The sequence below is a fragment of the Octopus bimaculoides genome, chromosome 6, assembly GCF_046866305.1.
Source record: "Octopus bimaculoides isolate indiv1 chromosome 6, ASM4686630v1, whole genome shotgun sequence".
Taxonomy (NCBI): domain Eukaryota; kingdom Metazoa; phylum Mollusca; class Cephalopoda; order Octopoda; family Octopodidae; genus Octopus; species Octopus bimaculoides.
In genome coordinates, this window is record NC_142933.1 from 762,088 (window position 1) to 784,335 (window position 22,248).

The window sequence follows — 22,248 nt, forward strand, 5'->3', positions numbered from 1 at the left end:
GCCGGTGTTAAAACGGGGGTAGCTGATGAAGTAGAATGTTCTCTATGTGGCTTGTGTGTTTTCTCGTCTACGTTTTGTTTGCAATGTCCTGTACCCAGATATGCACCTATACATACAGGTGGATGTCGGTATGCACATACCTGTACGTATATATGCATATACTCATTTACTATTTGTTTATATATATATATATATATATATATATATATATATATATATATATATATATATATATATATACAAGCAAATGCACCCGTCCATTGGACGGTTTAACATATAAATAATAAATCAAAACAATGTGAACAAAAACATATTCTGTAATGCAAATATACGTCCATATAGATTTTAAAAGTATGGAAAACAGTAGAAATAGATAGGCAAAATCCTTTCACTGTTATAATATTCTCTAACCAAAAATCCTCAAACAATATACACCAATACACATAAAAAAAATATAGAAAGTAATAATACGCAAATGTAACATATAGATAAATGATAAATAAAAAAAAATGCGAAAACCACTAAAAATATTCTCTAATGCCAATATACGACCATATAGATTAAAAAAGTATGGAAGACCCTACATACAAAAAATCTATGTACATATGACGAATTAGAGAAAAACCCGTATTAACCACCGTTTTTCTCAGTTTGTCCATTTTCGCGAGAGCTCTGGGCAAACTGTTATAGTGCATGACCATCCTGGGCACAAAAGTAATGTGTGTAAAGTTTGGTGAAAATCGGTTGAGAATTGTGGAAATGTATGCATTAGTCAATATACACACACACATACTGTGATTTATATATACTATATATATATATATATATATGTGTGTGTGTGTGTGTGTGTGTGTGTGTGTGCACATATTTATGTTCATGTGTATACATAGATGTTGGTTTCAAATTTTGAATGATCATCATAATGGTTTCAAATTTTGGCACATGGCCAGCAATTTCTGATTACATCAACCCCAATATTCAACTGGTACTTATTTTATCGACGTCAAAAGAACGAAAGTCAAGGTTGACATTAGTGAAATTTGAACTCAGAATGTTAAGAGGACGAAATGCTTAACCGCATTTCATCCGACTTTACATTCTGAGTTCAAACCCCGCCATAAGCTATGTACGGGGTATAAACACGCCGCACTACGCACTACTTTAGCGAATCTGAAGGTAGGATGTGATTATATGATTCGAGGCATGAGTTTTTTCTTCTTCTTCTATCTGGTCAAGTTACAGGTCACGTAGGCAATGTCTTATGCGTGTGTGTGGATGTGTGTGTAAGTAACATATATGGGTGGATGCTTTACAGTGAATATTACTCAACACAAACGGATGAATAGTTGCATATATTTTCTGGCAGCTCAAGCAGAGGAGCGGCACTGTCAAATTACTATCTCACTTTATGCTATAAATGAGCGTCTGAAAGAATGCTTGTGTATAACTCAAAAACAAAACGAAGAAATATATGTACATATATAAAGGAGCACTCCGTCGGTTACGACGTCGAGGGTCCCAGCTGATACGATCAACGGAACAGCTTGATCGTGAAATTGACGTGCAAGTGGCTGAGTATTCCACAGACACGTGTACCCTTAACGTAGTTCTCGGAGAGATTCGGCGTGATACAGAGTGTGACAAGGCTGACCCTTTGAATTACAGGTCCAACTCATTTTTGCCAGCTGAGTGGACTGGAGTAACGTGAAATAAAGTGTCTTGCTCAAGGACACAACGCGTCGCCGGGAATTGAACCACCTAACCCAGACAGCATGTCCCTTACATATACGAGGGGTGTATGAAAAGTCTTGAGCCTCAAAAAAACAAAATATGGTACAAGACTTCTGATGAAGATACAAGACATCAAGGCTCAAATGTCTTGAAGGCTCAAAACTTTTCATACACTCCTCGTAAATAGATCCATACGCACGCGCACACAAGCACACATAATATGTGTGTGTGTGTGTGTGTGTGTGTGTGTGTGCGTGTGTGTGTGTGCCTCTGTCCGTGTTTGTGTGTATGTTCGTGTTTGCGTGAATGTATGAATGTCAACATATACACTTGTAGAAATATTTTATTAAATATATATGCAAATACACGCACGGACACATATACATGCACGCGCATATATCTATGTATGTATGTATGTATGTATGTATGTATATATACATATATATATATATGTATTCATATATATATATATATGTATATGTATATATATATGTGTGTGTGTGTGTGTGTGTGTGTGTGTTTATGTGTGTGCATATATATATATATATATAAATATATGTGTGTGTGTGTGTGTGTGTGTGTGTGTATGTGTCTTTTTTTAATCTTTTTTATTTGTTTCATTCAAGGCTGGGCCCCAGCCTTGAATTTTTTGTCGAATGAATCGATCCCAGTACTTTTTAAGCCTCATACTTACTCTATCGGTTTCTTTTGTCGAACCGCTACGTTACGGGGGCGCAGACACACATATATCGGTTGTCAGACAGTGGGGGCGGGGGCAAACATAGACACAAATACATACACACACATAGATATATATACATATATATCCGACAGGCTTCTTTCAGTTTCCGTTTACCAAATCCACTCACAAGGCGTTGGTCGACCCTAGGCTATAGCAGAAGACACTCACCGAAGGTGCTACGCAGTGGGACTGAACCCGGAACCATGTGGCTGGGAAGCAATGTGTGTGGGTGTATGTATATGTGCAGGTATGTATGTGTGTTCGTATTTATACATTATTTAGTTTCGCCTCTCAAACTTTTGGTTCAAACCCCACTACTAATACAACCACCCCGACAACAGTAGCAGCAGCTGCAATAGCAGCAGCATTGCCCCACCGTTAGTATAGCCTCTACCCAATGGCATAGTCTCACACAACACTCCATACCCCAATGTCAAACACATACTACCCAGATGGTCTTAAAATCTCTGTCGTAGGGGGAAGTTGCACCTGGACAGGAACAAGTGTTTGTTTTTGTGTATTTTACTGACGGTAGCAGGATACACACACACACGCACACACACACACACGCACACACACACATACGCACACCCATACGCACACTCTAATAATACATGTACGTATTTATATGTGTCTGCTTGTGTGTACATACATAATATATATATATATATATATATATATATATATATATATATGCTTGTGTGCCAGTGTCTGTATAACATATGCCTGCATAAATATATCTATACGAATATACATATATATATATGTGTGTATATAAATATACATACGTGTATAAACATAAAACGCACATAGACACATACACGCACACAAATGCGTGCAATTGTTCGTAAGTGTGTGTGTGTGTGTTTATTTTTATATTATTATTCAGACGTGATACTATCAGATACAGCAGAAGGAGTTTGTTGTCGCCACCTATCCTCTTACTACCACCACGCCACATCAAGTAACACCAGCCTCTTATTCACCCTCCTCCTTCTCAGCCCTCCTCCCTCTCTCTCTCTCTCTTTCTCTTTCCTTCTTACTAATAACAGTTTTCTTGAAAGTGTTCTACTTCAACGCATCTAGCACAAATCGATTAGGCCAGATGATCTTCCCCACTTACACCTCCCCTCCGCCTCACTACCTCACTGTCTCCTCCCCCAACCCCTTCTCTACGTCCACCCGACTCTTAGTTTCGTCGAATGCTTCCTAGTCACACAGCCCCCTCACACCAATGCTCTCCACAAACACACACACTCCAGCTAGACAAGGAGCCCCTACGTGATCGCTAGACTGCAAGAAACAGAAGCCAATTATCCCTCGAAAATCGGCCGTAAAATGACTCATACAGTTTATATAGTTCGGCATAACGACAGAGCTTCTCAGCATCGACGACGAGGATTCAGTTATTCGACCAACTAAACTACCCGTGGCTGAGTACTCCGCACACATATGTGTACCCTTTATGTAATTTTCAGGCCGATTCATTGCGAAGGATTTGAAAGAAGGGAGTGCGACACTACCACTAGATTGATACTCATTTTTAGCAGAGTAGACTGGAGCATGAAATGAAGTGTCTTGCTCAAGGAAACAACACACCGCTTTGTTTTACAATAAGTCTACGATCTTTATGATTGTAAGAACAGCACCTTAGCCATTAGGCCATGCGTCTCATACATAGGGGGGAAATTTCAAATTTCGTAAGGAGTGAAGAAACTGACGCTTCGGGTTCTTGTTCTTCATCAGACTGAGAGCAAGCGAAAGAAAGTGATGGTGTCGTAAGCAAATGAAGAATGTAATTGTGCACAGAGAGAGCAGGAGAGAGTGAAGCTAGAGATGTGTGAGAGGAACGAAGGGAGAGGAAGCAAAAAAATAAGTAAAATGCGTTTCTTCGTTGTACAAACTGATCGACGAACGATCCCTCACAATTTCTTTGATAAGAGCCCGTCACTGTGAGAGGTTTTGATCAGTTGCCAACAAGTGTTTATAGGTTGGTTGCCCGTCTACTGTTTTCCGTCATCAACCCACTGCCGACAAAGTAGAGAGGACTGAGGCTTGCAGCAATACAGAAACCCAGGGAAGACAGTAGAATTAGTAGAATTAGTAGTAGTAGTAGTAGTAGTAGTAGTAGTAGTAGTAGTAGTAGTAGTAGTAGTAGTAGTAGATTTACAAGCACATATACACACACACAAGCACAGATGCTTCATTTACACCACACACAAACACACCACTTATTTTATAGAAACGCCATAAACTAAAACGCTCCCATTTATGTGGGTCGCCGGCAGAGAAGCAATAGGAGTCAAATAACCCTAAGAAAACACGCTACTGTCTTCAAATGAACAAAGAACATATAGGATAATGTCTTCTATACACTATTCCTGAATACAAGACGAGATGGTTAATGTAGAACATTTTTGACCATAGACCTTAATGGGTCAGGACTGACCTTGGGTTAAATAACCAAACTCAGATAACATTGCACGCACACAGTCACACACACACACACACACACGCATACACACGCATACACACACACATGGGTCAACGAATTAGCTTCTACACAGTCACTTCATCTGCTAGAAATACCAATTAAATCTTCATGAAATCTGCTAAAGGACATTCATGAAAGTGGTCCTAGGTTGCTTGCACCTAAGACGAGATGGTCACGACAGGAATGCTCTTTATAATAGGTCTGTTCGGTCACGTATGACCTGGGGCTAAACAACAACAATTACAACAAGCTCACATGGTGAGTTGAAAAGGGAGCTTCTACATGATTGTTTTATTTACTAAATATAGCAATGTAACCGCCCTCTCTAATCACATTTATCTATTTTCTCCGCTCACTATTACATGGATGGTTGTGGCAGTAGTGTCCTCAGGTACCCCCTGCACAGTGCATGTTAATCGCATATCCTCAACCCCCCCCCCCCCCCCGATGCCTCGTACACAGAGTCCTACCATCAATACATTCTCCTGTTAGATTCCCAAGCGTAACCGAATCTATGAACATCATCCAACCACGTCGTTCCTCGTCTACCCCTAGATCTCCTACCGTTTGGGCTCGGCTTAAAGAATTCGTCTTCGATTCTTTCCTGCAACATTCTATCTAATCACATATCCGTAGAACCGAAGCAATGACCTCTCAATGTGGGCAAGTTGAGGCTCCCTGATTTCCGAGTTACGTACCCCCGATCGGCCGCTGCAATTCATTCTAATAATACCACCTTTTTTTTTTTTTTTCAAATTGAGACAACGTTTGTTATATCTAAAGATATAGTGTGGTCGCTACTGGAATGCATTGGATCATAGAGCTGTGTTGGATCAGGACTAACCTGGGGTTAAACAACAACAACAAACGTCATCATAAACTACGCAGTCTTTCAAAAATGGTGTTTTGGATGTCTTCTGAGATTGATGTATGTATACAAGAGATCACATGAACCAAACTGAAGTTCCAGGGGGTGGCATTTGGAGAAGAAGGATTTGCCAACAGCGTGTATTGTGAGTGTTGCTGTTGTTATTGTTCCAGGTTAACTCTAACTCAGCAGATTTAAGATCAAAGCGTTCCGACCATGACCACTCATTATATTCTCAGTTTACCCAGGACTACATTATCTTATGTAGCTTTTCTTTGCTAGGGGCATTTAATATGGCGGTTAGATCGCTTTACAAGCACGTGGTTTCGGGTTCAGTTCCACTGCACAGCATCTTGGGGAAAGTGTCTTACAGCAACGCCCAGTGAGTGTATTTGCAAGACGGAAACTGAGTGGAAGCCTGCGTAATCTAGTGGTTCGACAAATGAAACCGATGGATTAAGTACCACGCTTAGAAAAATATGCCCTGTGTTTGATTTATTCGACTGAACCCTTCGAGACAGTGCCCCAGCATGGGAGGGATAATTGTTGTAGTAAGAGAAGATGAGACAGAGAAGAATAGAAACATCAGGGTGGTAGGAGTTGTAAGAATAGAGAGGTTGTGTTAGAATTATTGAAGGGGTTGTAGTAAGAGTAGAGGAGAGAAGACAATAAAGTATATTAGTAAAAATGATTGCAGTAAGAGTATAAGAGAGAGGAGAGGGTGCACTGCGACAATGAGGGGACGAGAGAGAGGCAGAGAGGTAGGGATGAAGGTAAGAAGGTGGGTACGTGGTATAATAGTATATGTTGTTAGTGTGGTAGGTATTTTAACGTGTTGGTGATGGGTGAGTCAGTCGCCCCCCCCCCTCACCACTACCACCACCACCACCACCACCACCACCACCACCACCACCACCACCAGATGACTTATTATGTTCCTGTTTCACAATTCCAGACGTTGAAGCCCCGACGTTTATTTGCCTGTTTCTGTTTTATATTACGATTTGATCAGTCTCATCTCCCACCGTCTTCAGGTGCGTCCTAGATAGACATATACCCTCTCTCTCGCCATGCATCCACCTGGCTACACACACACACACATACACACAATTATACACATATGTAAGTGTATATGTATGTATGCATGTATGTATATGTGTGTATGAGTGTGTGTTCAGTAACTACTCTTATTCTTTATTCTAGCCCTCTATTTCTCTCTCCTTACTCTTTCCCTCTTATGTACCCATATATATATATATATATATATATATATATATATATATATATATATATATATATATATATATACATATATATATATATAGATACATAAAGAGAAAATAGATACGCACACGCACACATATATATGTCTATATATATATATGTGTGTGTGTGTGTGTGTGTGTGTGTGTGTGTGTGTGTGTGTGTCTATATATATGTCTATATATATATATATATATATATATATATATAAATGTATATTGTTATTGCCCCTTCCGTCACCATGTCTTATAATAAAGCTGATATCTATCTTCCATGTGCTTGTAATTATGTACATATGTACATTACATGCACACACACACACGCACACACACACGCACACACACACACACATATATATATATACGCACATACATACATACATACACACACACACACATATTCGTACATTTCACTCTCATACGTACAAATACACATGTATGTATGTATGTATGTATGTATGTATGTAAGAGCATTTCAGTGACTGATACACAGGTGGACTCCCCTTAGTTTACAATTAGCACCTGCAGGTGTGGTGGCTTGCAGGAAGCTGTTGTTGTTGTTGTTGTCTAGAGGCAAATCATTCTGGTTTAGACCTAAAGAAATAATTGTATTGTTGATGATGTTACAGTTTGATTAATGTGCCAAACCACCACCAACATCCACCTTCCATCCATCCATCCATCCATACATACATAGACTTACTCATGTCTGTATCTATATCCATCTCTCTATATTCATATATACACAGACACACACATTTATCAATCATATGCACATATATGAGCGTGTGTATACATATGCATATACGTGTCTATATAAATGTATATATATATATATATATATATATATATATATATATATATATATATATATATATATATATATATATATCCATTTATACATGTATGTGTATATATATGTAGGCGTATATATATATATATATATATATATATATATATATATATATATAGAGAGAGAGAGAGAGAGAGAGAGAGAGGCGGGGGGAAGAGAGTTAATATATGATCTATAGTGCTGTACTTCTTTCTGAACCTTGTCTGTCCTCTTGGTTGCTGCTCATCCAATTGATGAGATAACTGTTCAGCGATTATCTTCGTGAACAGCTTGCAAATATGAGACAAGGGATGGTTGGGACGATAGTTCTTAAGATCTTACTTAACACCCTTCTTTTACTGCAGGATCGTATTTGACTCCTTCCATTGGGAAGCTATTGACCCTTCCTCTAAGTAGCAGTTGAAGCGTAGAGATAGGATTTTCCATAGCTACTCTCCGCCGGTCTGCAGCACTTCATATGTTTCATCGTCCTTGCCCGGTACTTTTTCTTTGTTCATCAGCTTGAGGGCTCTCTCGACTTCACTGATCAGAATAGATGGTTACTTTCTCTCCTTCACTTTCCAACGACTGGAGCCCCACCACTGCTCTCGATTGAAAGAGGTTTGTGTAGAAGGTTTTGCAGACTTTTTCAACATCTCTTCTATCGGTCATTGCATTGACATCCTGGTTCTTCAGCGTCGTTACTTCCGTTCTATGAAGCATCACCTCCCTTTTCGTATTTCTGAAGGCTCTTCCGTTCTTGTGCGGTCTTCAGGAGCATCTTTTTTCTGTACCTCTCGAAGTCATTCTCAAGACGTCGCCTTATTGTCTTGCAGAGTACAGAATATTCTATCAGGCGTTCTCCATTTCTACTCATGTTTCTCCGCTTTTCCATCAGCTTCTTTTTCTGCTCCAAGATCTTTCCCGTCTCCTTCAGAACTGCGGAGTGAGCGAGAGAGTACCGGTTGCCTCTGTGCGTTGCGTTCATTGATTATGAGAAAGCCTTCAACAGCGTCGAAATCAACGCAGTACTGCAAACTTGCGTCTGGCACATTTAATTCGTTGTCCAATTTAGTTCACCACTAGATCCTCGTATACCTTTTGTAGATTCTGCTCTGTTGTGACTATTGGAGTAAAGGTTGTTAGTATCGAAGATGATCGATAACTGAGGTCTACCGAAATTATTGATATTCAACGATGATTAACGTGATTGCTGTCGTTGTTGGCGATGTATTTTCGTCCCAGCTAAACTGATATTGCAGAAAATTATTCGAGTTGTGACTATTCAAGTTATATCTAAGACCAAATAAATCAATGCGTCATTCCTTCTTTTTAAGGCGGAAGTGTGTGATTTAAGGAAGATTTTGGTGCTACCGTAGAATTAAGCACAGCGTTTCTAGAAAAACGATTTAAAAGTTACGCCTAATCCTTCTGTAAATTACCAATTCGATCCATCAAAACTGACTCGGGGTTATAAAACTTCTGCAAGAGCAAGGCCTCAGTCATCAAAGGTAACGAAAACAACAACAATTTCAACAAATGCAACAGAAACGAGATGAGATAACGAGGGGCTCTCTACGTAGTCACCCAACTTTTCAAGAAATATTTGCCGAATCATACACAAATTACACGTTACTGCCGTAAAAATAGAGGGACACGTTAGATAATGTATTCTTTGAGATTTAATGACTGAAGGATAGGTGATCACATGTGAAATGTCTTCGGCCATAATTTTATTACCTTAGAGTTGATATGATGTTCAACAATGACAAGAACAAGCTTTTTCAGAGATGCAACATAAGTGATAGCAGCTATAGCAACAATTGCCATGGCCATAGAATAAAACACAGCAGAGTGGAGAGGCCCAGGGTGTGGACTGGTATCGCAGTGCCTTGATCACTGACTTTGAATGGATATCTGCGGAATACACACATACGTATGTATACGCACACACACATATATGCATATATATATATATATATATATATATATATACACACATATATGTGTATATATATACATACATACATACATACATATATATATATATATATATATATATATATATATATATATATATATACACACATATATGTGTATATATATACATACATACATACATACATACATATATATATATATATATATATATATATATATATATATATATATATATATGTATGTATGTATGTATGTATGTATGTATGTATGTATGTATATATTGCAACATGTCATCTTTAAGAGGATTAGTGCCACAAGAAGATTAATTTACAACTAATCAGCTAATATCCGTTTCATAAATCCCAGCTGCTCCCTTTACGGATTAGTAGTAGATTTATTTCCAATGTTATACATAAAAGACAAAACAAATATGATTATATATTTATATCAAGAAATAAAGTCTTTCAACCAATGGAATTACTTCCCAATGAAGTAATTTTGAATTAATGTTCTGAACTTGAGTTTCCTAAATAGATTCTTTAGTGGTTTAAACACAAGGCAGTCTTCATGTTTCTGAAACTCTCAAAGTAGTTAAAACAATAAAGAACTGATGAGACACAAAAAGTTTGAAAGAGCTATGCCTTGTGAAGATTATCATGTTATGTAGGTAGGTAGGTAGGTAGGTAGGTAAGTAGGTAGGTGGACAGACAGATAGATAGACAGACAGACAGGCAGACAGGTAGGCAGGCAGATAGACAGACAGACAGACAGATAGATTAATAGGTAGACATACACACGCATACACACACACACACACACACACACACAATGATCAATCAAATTCTTGTCTTTCAAGTACCACTCACAAAACATGGTGGAAGACGATTACATAAGATGTGTGCTGCACAGAGAAATTGAAACCGGAACCACGGGCTTGTGAAGTAACATTCTTAATCAAACTGCCATTCCTATGCCGATATATACTAAGCTAACTTGGCAATTGATTTAACGGAGAATACAAGCTTTGAACGACGATGGGGAGATGTGTGTAATGGAGGCCGGGTTAGAAATCTTCAAAAGTTTCTATCTAGTTTTATTGGTGAACCGGGTACTCCCTTCTTCCATCATGCACACACACACACACACACACACACACACATAAACACACACAAACTTATGCACTCTCATATATACGTACGTGCTTACTCATGAATACATATGTGCGTGACATGATTGTTTATGGCGGAGAAGCATAATGAATAAAAGAGACAGAAAGACAAAAGTGAGCTCGCTAGCTAGAGAGAGAGAGAGATAGATAGAGAGAGAGAGAGAGAGAGAGAGAGAGATAGAGAGAGAGAGAGAGAGAGAGAGAGAGGAGCGGAGAGGGGGAGAGGGGGAATAAATATTTAAAAATCAAAGAACTCGGTGGGGAAAAATGAAAGAAGAGACCGAAATAAACAAGAGAAAAACGAAAGATGATGGGAAGGAAAGAAAACGGAGAGAAAGGAAGAAGTTTAAAGAACGAAAGAAAGAAAGAAAGAAAATAAGAAAAGGAGAAAGATGTAAAAAGCTGGAGAGAAAAACCAAAAAACGGACAGTTTTTTACAAAAAACACTTCCTTCCGGTTTGAATTTGACTCAAAAGAGTTGGACTTTGCCAAACAAACGCATAATAACACACACATACGCTTACACGCATATAGAGAGACACACACACATCTACATACATGCCAAAGCATAGATATATACATACATGCATACATACGTAGATAGATAGATAGATAGATAGATAGATAGATAGATAGAGATAGATAGATAGACAGATAGACAGATAGATAGATAGACAGATATAGACAGACAGACAGACAGACAGATAGATAGATAGATAGATAGATAGATAGATAGATAGATAGATAGGTAGAGAGATGCATTTATACACACACGCACAATCTATTCAAAGGCTCGAAATGAAATCACCAGATTTTATCCTGTTTGTTTTTCAGATCATAGAAGAGAAACAAAAATACACAACCATATATATGTATGTGAGTGTACGTATGTGTATGTGTGTGCGCATGTGTTTGTGTGTGTATACATTTTCATACGCACGCACACACATATATTTACACAAATATATAGACATACATGTATGTATCACACACATAAAGATATACATTGATGTTCATATCTCGAAATATAAGCACGCTTGGGCGTAGGTACATATATGATCTTTACACGCATACACACGCACAAATATATACTATGCCTAGATATACACATGTGTATACATACATCTATCTATTTATGAATAAGTATGTGTGTGCTTTTTCATATATACATATACATATATATATATATATGCGTGTGTGTGTATACATATATATATATATATATATACGCCTGCGCACACATGCATACGCTTATATGATTTGTATATTCGTTTTACTTTTAGGGTTGTTGAGTAAAGAACAACAACCGTTTTTGGTGAAAGTATTCAATATTGGGTCAAGAGCGAAATTTACTGGATGAAAGTGTTGATGGGTCGAAGAACGTACCTCGTGATCGGAGGACGTGTTCTGCCCTTACAACTCATGCATACACACATACAGTATACGTATGCTTATAACACAGTGGTCCCCAACCTTTTCACTCCCTTATATTTAAATGACTTTTCCCACAGACCCCTTTTGATATGCTTATCCTTATGTATTTGTCTCTCTCTATATATATATATTGCTCGAAATGAGGAGTAGATAGACAGCCGACAACTGATGAAGGGTCGTTCTTTATGTTACTAGCCCTGTTTTCCATTTTTTCTCTCGTTGTTTGTATATTTAACTCATTTGTTTTCGTATTTCATGTTGTTTGCTGTTGGTGACGTCCTGTATATATGCATATATCTATATCTATATATATCTATATATATATGCAAATATATATATATATTATATATATATATATGCATTTATTATTTATATATATATTATTTATATATATATATACATTATATTATTCATATGTGTGTGTGTATGCATAATATTGAATTTAGTTCACGTAACCCCAGTACTACCTTTGCGGACCCCCAAGGGGTATATATACAGTATAGACACATACACTTGTGCTTATGTGTGTGTGTGTGTGTGTGTGTGTGTGTGTGCGTGTGTGTGTGTGTGTGTGTGTATGCATAAGTACATATACACACGGATAAGTGTACATATGCGTTTGTATTTATATATATACGCGCCAAGGAAACGCGGTGAAGCGTGTGTAAAAACAGAAGAGAGAGGAAAGGTCACAGAGCAACTCACCAAAGACTGATAAAGCATCATTCGGATTATCCTGTTGTTGGTTTCTCAGATCTTAAACGAAATAGTAAAATATAACAGTAAATAAAGAGGTGCAATGTGAAGGAAAGAATCAAAAGCATATATATATATATTATATAATAATTGCGAAAATTAATTTGCGTGTGTCAGTGTGTCACTGTTAGACGCCCTCTCACACTATTCAATAACACCACTACTATTCCTCATGATGGGGTGAGAGTAATAGCAGGCAAGGTTGAGGGCAGTGTCGAAAACAGAGAGAGAGAAAAGAGAGGGAGAAAAAGAGAGACAAGAAATTTAGGGAGAGTTGATGTTTTATTAAAAGTAGTAATGTTGATGGTGGCAGTGGGAGTAATAGTAAGAGAGAGAGAGAAAGAGAGAGATGATGTACAACTTTGTTTAACCATGTCTCTTTGACAGAAATTCCCGTCGCCAACATACTGACACACACACATACACACACACACACACACACACACACACACACACACACGCATAAATATATATATAAAATACACTTTAACTGAAATAAAGTTACCCCAAAATTAAACATTTCTAATATAATAAATATGAATGTCAGTGTGTCACACTTTTTGAACTATAAAAAATCCTTTCTACTGGAAGCACAAGGCCTAAAATTTTAGGAGAAGGGATTAAGTCCATTACATCCACACCAGTACGTAACTGGTACTAATTTTATCGACTCCGAAACGATGAAAAGTAAAGTCGTCCGCGGAAGAATTCGAATTCAAAGTCTAACGGCAGAGGAAATAAAGCTAAGAAATTCGCCCGGCGTGCTACCGATTCTGCCAGCTCGCCGCCTTAACATAAAATAATAATATGATATAATATAATAAATGAGAATGTCAGTGTGTCACACTTTTTCAACTTTACTCCCAGAGGCAGTTGCCCAACATATCACACCATTTTCGAATCAGGTTGACTTCGTGAGTAAATTAAAAACATTCCGGGCCGAATCCGGACCCACAATCCTGAAATTTTGGATTCCCGAATTTTCATTACTGCATTACCGGAGATTTGTTTCTTACATGAGTTTTTGCGACGAATCTGATCATCATTGGGATATGACTCTGGAGGAAGCAATAGAAACAAATTCTCCATATAATATATGTGTGTATAGATATATGTATGTATATATATATGTGTGTATATGTATATATATATGTATATATATGTGTATATATATGTGTATGTATGTATATATATATATATATATATATATATATATATATATATATATATATATATATATATATATATATATATATATATATATATATATATATATATATATATATATATATATAATCATAAATATATAGGGATTGACAGTAACCTGCTTCTCCAACATACTGAGAATTCAGAAATAGCAGTCAAAGAACTACTGATTTCAAAACTACAAATTATTACTCCAGATTGATAGCGATATTTTTGATACACACAGAACAAAAAACAGTTTTTGTTCTGTGTGTATCAAAAATATTGCTATCAATTTTAGAGTAATAATTTGTAGTCTTGGAATCAGTAGTTCTTTGGCTGCTATTTCTGAATTCTCAGTATGTTGGAGAAGCAGGTTACTGTCAATCCCTATATATTTATGATTATAAATGATTTTTACCGAAAAGGTTTTTTCATACTGAGCTACCCGGCAAAATTGTTAATTATTAATTTTATTACTAATTGACGATTCCCTGCCCTGCATATCTATATATATATATATATATATATATATATATATATATATATATATATATATATATATATATATATATATATATATATGCGTATATATATATACACACACATAAATATACATACATAAATATACGTGTGTGTATGTGAGCATGTATGTAAGTATGTACACACATACACACACACATACACATATATATATATATCAGGTTGCCTGTAGTAAACCTGATATCGACTTTTAACACCTGACTAAGGACGAAAGCACGCTTATGAAAGATAGCCAACGAAAATGACAAGTTTTATTAATAATCCTCATTGCAATATCCAATGACGCTGACGTTGTGCCGCAGCGAACAAGAAACTGTTAGGATTTAACTGTTGGATTAATATATTAGTGGTGGTTAAAGAATGTGCCATTCCGGAGTGGCACACAGCCACTTCTCTTAAGTACATTGACAAATTACTTAGAGTAGACACATTCCGTAGGTATATTCTTTTCTATTCTAAGCACAAGGCCCGAAATTTTGGGGGAGGTAGCCAGTCGATTAGATGGACCCCAGTACGCAACTGGTATTTGATTTATCGACCCCGAAAGGATGAAAGGCAAAGTCGACCTCGGCAGAATTTGAGCTCAGAACGTAAAGACAGATGAAATACCGTTAAGCATTTCGCCCGGCGTGCTAACGATTCTGCCACCTCGCCGCCTTGTTCTGTAGATATATTAAACTAATTCTTGACATAATATTTGTTAACGGTGAAGATTTTGTCAACTTTTTGTATTTTTATACATCTCCATCACTGAACATTTGAATTTTCAAATTATTAAATTTTCGCTTTTTTACATTTTGCTTATATTTTTGCGCATTTTTGTTAACCAATGACATCTTTGTTTTATGAAAGGAAATAGTTGATGCATTTCTAGTCTGTAAGTAACAACAACAACAACAACAACAACAACAACCTGTGGACAAAAGGGTGAAACCGTATGGGATATTACCAGCCAATGTACGCCACTAGCCCAGAAGGAATATAAGAGACGCCACGACAATATAGCAAGGATTGTCCATTGGAAACTTTGCAATAAGTATGGACTTGACAGAGCAAGAAACTGGTACGACCACAAACCCGAAGGCATCATCGAAAATGATAATGCAAAGATCCTGTGGGATTTTATGATTCAGTGCGACCATGAGATTGAGAATAGGAAACCAAACATAGTTTTAATTGAGAAAGAAAACAAACTATGCTGGATCATAGATATATCATGCCCAGCTGACAACAAGGTATGCGATAAGGAAGAAAGAAAAGTCCAGAGATATGACGGGTTAGCTTGGGAGGCTAAGCAGTTGTGGTCGATGAAAAAGGTAGCAGTAGTATCAATAATTGTCGGAGCCCGGGGAACAGTGAGTAAAAATCTCGAGAAGTACACGGAACAAATAGGGGCTGCAATAAGGGTGGAGCACTTGCAGAAAACAGCACTGCTTGGAACCGCTCGAATACTCCGGAAGGTGCTCGAAAAATAAGAGGTATTACCTTAGTTCACTGGTAGTGAACAGCTGACACCGTTGTACATCTCCAGCGTTAGAAGCTGTGCAAAGGCAATAATAATAATAATAATAATAATAATAATAATAATAATAATAATAATAATAATAATAATAATAATAATAATGGCCAGTATTTACACTGGACAATATGTCGGCATTATAAAATCAAAACCGCTGACAAATGGTATAAACACCATCCTGAAGCTGTGACTGAGGGAGAAAATGCATCGATTCTCTGAGACTTCCCTGTACATGCCGGCAAGGCTATAAAAGCTAATAAACCGGATATTATTATAAAAGATCAGACAAAGAAGACGTGTTTATTAATTGACATGAGTATTCCCTGCGACCATAATATAGCGACGAAAGAATTTGACAAGATCAGTAAATATAAAGACTTGCTACTCAAGGCGACGACCGTACCAGTGATTGTAGGATCTCTAGGAATGATAAAAAAAGGTACTGAAACCTATTTGAAAATGATACCAGGTTTACCATCCCTACAGGAAGTGCAAAAAATCGTGATAACTGGAACGACTCATGTACTGAGAAGAACATTATCGCTGTGAAAACAACATCCATTCATGATTTTTTTTTATTTATTAGTTTTTTTATTATTATTATTTTAATACATATTTTACCTGTGAATTTGCGTGTGTAAACTGGGAATGCATACAATGGGTTTCTCTGCCCTAGGTGTATGGAAAACACTCGGCGAGAAATGGAAGAAAATTTGAAGAAAGAAGAAAAAAAAAGCAACATAATAATGATAATAATAATAATAATAATAATAATGATAATAATAATAATAATAATAATAATGATAATAATAATTGCCTGCTGATAGAAACATCCCAGCAAAGGAATTTGAAAAACTGTCTAAGACGTGGCAATTAAAAACCAAAATCAAATTATTCTTAAGCTTAAAGAAGAACCTGATTTTTGCGAGGCGAGTGAGAGCAACGGAGATAGTTTGGTGTTATTTCAGTGCATCAACGATTGCATTACGAGGTCAACCTGATGCTGAGAACGGTTAACATAAAAGAATGTTGCTTGGATGGTCCGAAAAATATCCAACAACAACGATTAAACAACAAATCAAATCGATGAAATTGTTGAAAATGTTGAAGAATTGGTCATTACTACATATAACTGATGTTAAGGTCCATTCAAATCTCGCAAATAAAACAGACATGAACAAGGGAGGAGGAATACGTTTTCATTGTACATGTATAATTTACAGCGACATTACTCCACCCAAACAAAATTACGACAATATATTCGTATACAATTTGTTGAGAAAATAGCCAAATTTAAATGCGCTCTCGGGCACAAATAGATGATTTAAGGGGTACATTCTCAAAACAGAAAAATACCAGAAATTTAAATAGAACTTTTAAAAGAAAGAATGCAACGGAAGTAACAAGCCCAAAACGTTGAGAACGTAAAACACAAATATATGAAAATAACAAAACATAACAAAACGAAACAGCAGAATACTTACAGAATGTAGATCGGCAAAAATAGAAGCAGAATAATGCAAACAAAAATAAGATGATAGAAGGAAATATGATGAGATCTTAAAGATGGAAATAATTCAAGAATTACAAAGAAAAAGTATCTTTGTCAAGAAATTACATCCCCAAAATGTAACTCAACGATAAAGTAGCAACAATAACGAAAAGTCAAGCCTGGCTTTGATAGACTTAATTAAAGCAGACACAAAACATAAGATCAACAGGCTGAATGAAATAATATATGTAGTAACCACTGTAATTAGAAAGGTAAGAAGATACCTTTCTCTCAAAACTAGACGTAAAGGAATATCAAGAACAAAGCAACCAGCATGGAAAGCTAATATATAGGGGAAAAAAGGGAAGATGAGAAAACTCGCTCTCAGTTCTTAAAAAAATAATATAACTCAATTGAAAAAAAACCCCAAAAGAATGGAAGAGGAGATAAATATAAGAGAAATATAAAATATCAAAAAGAAGAATCCGAAATCAAAGAACATCTGAAACAAGAGATCATCCCAAAATCGCAAAGAATTTGTCGATAGCGAAATCCACAAGGATTCTTTGAACAAAACAGATTATATCAAGAACCTGGTAAAAATAACGTAGATATCAATGCAACAACAAGATATGTAGAAGAATTTGGAGGAATAGTATGGACATGGAAAGAATCATCTCAGACGAGAATGTTCCAAACGATGAATATAATATCTGAGGTGGGGGAGCAAAGCTTAGCAACAGAAGAAGTGACGCAAACGTTGTAAAATTAAAAGACACAACGACATGTTATTATTCCAAATTTCTCTTTAAAATATGGACCGGAAGTAGCTCTTTACTGGTTCATTGAGGTGAAACCATGTTAATTATCAAGACTGAAGAAATATAAAAATAGCCACTCAAAACTTAAAGACCCATAACATGACTTACTGCATCCTGTAAAGCTTTAAATGCAATAATACTGCTGGATAAATAAAGGGGAAAACTTGTTCCCTTCCCAGAAGACTAGTAAGAATGCTGCCAAAGTGTATATGGCTGTAAAGATCAATTACTGATCAACAAAACCATAATCGAAGAACGAGAGGAGAAAGATCTGAGTATGTCATTGGATGAATCCCAGAAAGCTTTTGACAGTGTTTCTCACAAATGCTCTCAGGAAACATTAACAGTAAGGTACCACTTGTCATGGGAAGACACATGAAACACGTCAAGAATCACAAACAGCCAATTTTGTAGAGAAAAATAAAAGAAGGACCTTTAAAAAAATTTATTAGAATTATAAAATTCGAAAGGGATTCCTCTCCATACCTCTAACCGACGGGTTAAATCAAACTGGACTTGCATACGAATGCTACAATAACACAATCAACCATCATTTGTATGTGGACGACCTCAAACTGTATGCTGCATATAATAAACAAGTAGAAACACTACAGCAGAGAGTACATGGTTTTTAGAGAAAGTGATACGAGATTCAGATTACTGAAATACAGCAAAAGAACTTTCATGGGAGGAAAATTAGGAATACTATAGAAGCTTATATGAGAGAATTACCACAAAGAGGTGCAAACAGATACTTAGGAATCAATGAAAGCAAATATAATGAAAGAATAATATACACGCACAAGATTATAACTTAAAGCAAGGTGCAAAAAATTAGATAGAAGGCACTCTAGGTACCAGCGCTCAAGATGCTCCAACGCTAAAATTAATAAATGCGTTTACAATGTACCCCTTAAAATCTCACATAAAATGATTATATTTAGGGAGTTAGGCTTCATGTAACAAGAAACTATCATAAAATATCTATTTTAGAACTACATAAATATTTAGGTATAACAGGAGACTAATACAAAAAATCGTTACAAAACACGAACAAAACAAATTTCTGTCTTCAAGGAAGCCAAGACACATAAAACAGAGGTTGAAAGGACAGAAAAGGGAGAACGAGCAGCAGAAATTGGGAAAAGATCAAAACCTCAGCAACAATGAGGCTACAGAATACTGCGATTAAAGAAAGGTAAGAAAACCTTTCTCTATATGACCAATGATTGAGTTTGAGAGAAAATCGAATGATTAACAAAACAGCCATGAAATATAAGTAGACATGGTATACTACTACTAATAATGATGATGATATCCTTATGATACAAAACGAATTTCATCTATGACTAATAGAGGAGTACAACAGATTCATGGTCACCCTGGATACGAAGGGCAATTGCCCTTTTCAAAGACCGTTCTCTGACTATACAGCAACAATAATAAATATTTAATTAAAATCTATTTGTCAGACTTATCTTCTTCTCCTCTCTGCTTTCTCATTCCCCTTCATCAATATTAATTATTTCTGCCGTTTAATCAATGGAGGTGGCTGGATTGTCCCAGCTAAACCGTTACACATGAATTTATTAAAGAATTGTTGGTGGGGAGTGATGTGGGTAGGACGGCGGGTAGTGTAGGCATTGACAATTTCAACAACAACAGCAATAACAATAACATCAACGTCACGAGCAACAACAACGTCAACAATAAAAACAACAGCAATAATAATAAAAACAAAAGCAACATCGTCAGCAACAACAAGCATATCATCATCAATAAGGACAGCATAACCACAGCAACACAAACCAACGCAGAAGCCTCTATGTGATCACTCAGTCTGGTAGAAATAGCAACCAAATCTTCCTCAATCATATTCTTAAATAAGAGAATTATATATTAATCTAGTCTAAGACATCATGCTAGTATAATCGTTAGCACACCGACAAAATGCATAACGCCATTTTGTCTGTCTGTACGTTCTGAATTCAAATACCGGGGTCGATAAGATAAGTACGAGTTGGGTACTGCGGTCGACGTAATCAACTAACTCCATCCCTCAAAATTTTAGGCTTTGTCCCTATAGTAGGAAGGATATATTAATGTGGTCTTAAATATTGTATACTGAGCACGACGGTTAGCATGGCTTTGGTCGTAAGCCTGCGGATCGGAACTAACCGAAGACTATTCGAAATATGTTAAACAGTTGGAAGCGTTTTCAGTAGAAGCGTCTTCGACAAAATTTCCTTGTATGTCTTAGAGTGAATATCTAAGTGATGTCTGACATTTTCGAGTTAGCAACTGCTGTAAGCATAGAAGCTCATTTGCGACGTAGCAGGCTGATGTTGGGGAGATCATTTGGTTTGTGTGGAAGATGGGAATATTCCAAAGCGTCTATCCTATGGAGAACCAATGGACTGAAAAAGGACCCTATGAGAAAAACATGCAGTTAATAGGGCATCATGGAAAAATATACACCCAATGAGGCCAAGCAATTTGAAGAGAATCGCTTTAAACACGCAAATCTGAAACGAGACACAAGAAAAGAAAATTCCATAGATATCAATAATCCCTTCGACCCTTCACATTGTAGCCGAGCTAATCTTTCTAAAAAGCTGGTCTTGTTAGCAACTCAAGGGTACACAAACCAACGCAAGCTTATAATGGTTCATTAGCACCTGAGAAAATATCTAAGACAATCGTTTAATAAATATTGTCTTTAAATGAATATAATGAATATTCTGTCTTTATAATTTCTAGTTTATTACAGGAGAGATGCAAAGAGTTCAACAGCCGCGTTCGTATACAGCTTAATGGGCGAATTGTGGAGTGTTCTCTTATAGATTCAACATAACAAGTAACAAAAACACATACATAAAATGATGGCAGAGTGTCAGTAGTATTGTGAATGATAGACGTGTTGTTGTTGTTGTTGTTATTATTGTTGTTGTTGTTGTTGGTGGTGGTGGTGGTGAAGTGACACGGTAGGTGAATGTGGTGGTGGTTGTTTTAATGATGTCAGTAAATAAGAAAGTGGAATACGAGAAATAAGGAGGAGAAAGATAGAAGAGAAAAGAACGGTGAAAGAAAGGAAGTTGTATTTGCTTACTTGGGCAGGGCCGCCTGTGATCGGTGCCAACGGTCCAGTTCTTACATTGAAGAGCCCGCTGAATATCACAACGGGTTTGGTAAGATAAACCATCGGATGCACACAACGTCTTCCTTCTAATGTTCGTACAGTTGACGTCACAGTCGGAATCTCGCAGAGCAGTGAACAACATCTGTAACAAGAAACATGGAAAGAGCGTTATGACAAGAGTCTTCATAACAGGATTTATTGGTGATCCTGTTGATGATGGTGTTGTTATTGTTGCTGCTGTTGAGCTTGAAGTCTAACATGTTCTTCCAGCAGACCTTTGACCGAAACAAATTTCAACCATGAACATCCCATTTTTATTTA

The 22,248-nt window shown here is 36.7% G+C and overlaps 1 protein-coding gene across 4 annotated transcripts in view; it reads right to left on the reverse strand.

Moving 5' to 3' along the window:
- The window catches only part of LOC106881345 (SPARC-related modular calcium-binding protein 1), a 169,979-nt gene that overhangs the window by 93,020 nt on the left and 54,711 nt on the right, over window positions 1-22,248 (reverse strand). For all 4 annotated transcript variants that reach the window (XM_089353333.1, XM_089353330.1, XM_089353332.1 and 1 more), the window contains exons 2-3: window positions 21,898-22,069; window positions 13,178-13,228 (exon numbers count right to left, since the gene is read on the reverse strand). In XM_089353333.1, coding sequence (XP_089209459.1) covers window positions 13,178-13,228; window positions 21,898-22,069 — 223 coding nt within the window. The remainder of the gene's footprint in view (window positions 1-13,177; window positions 13,229-21,897; window positions 22,070-22,248) is intronic.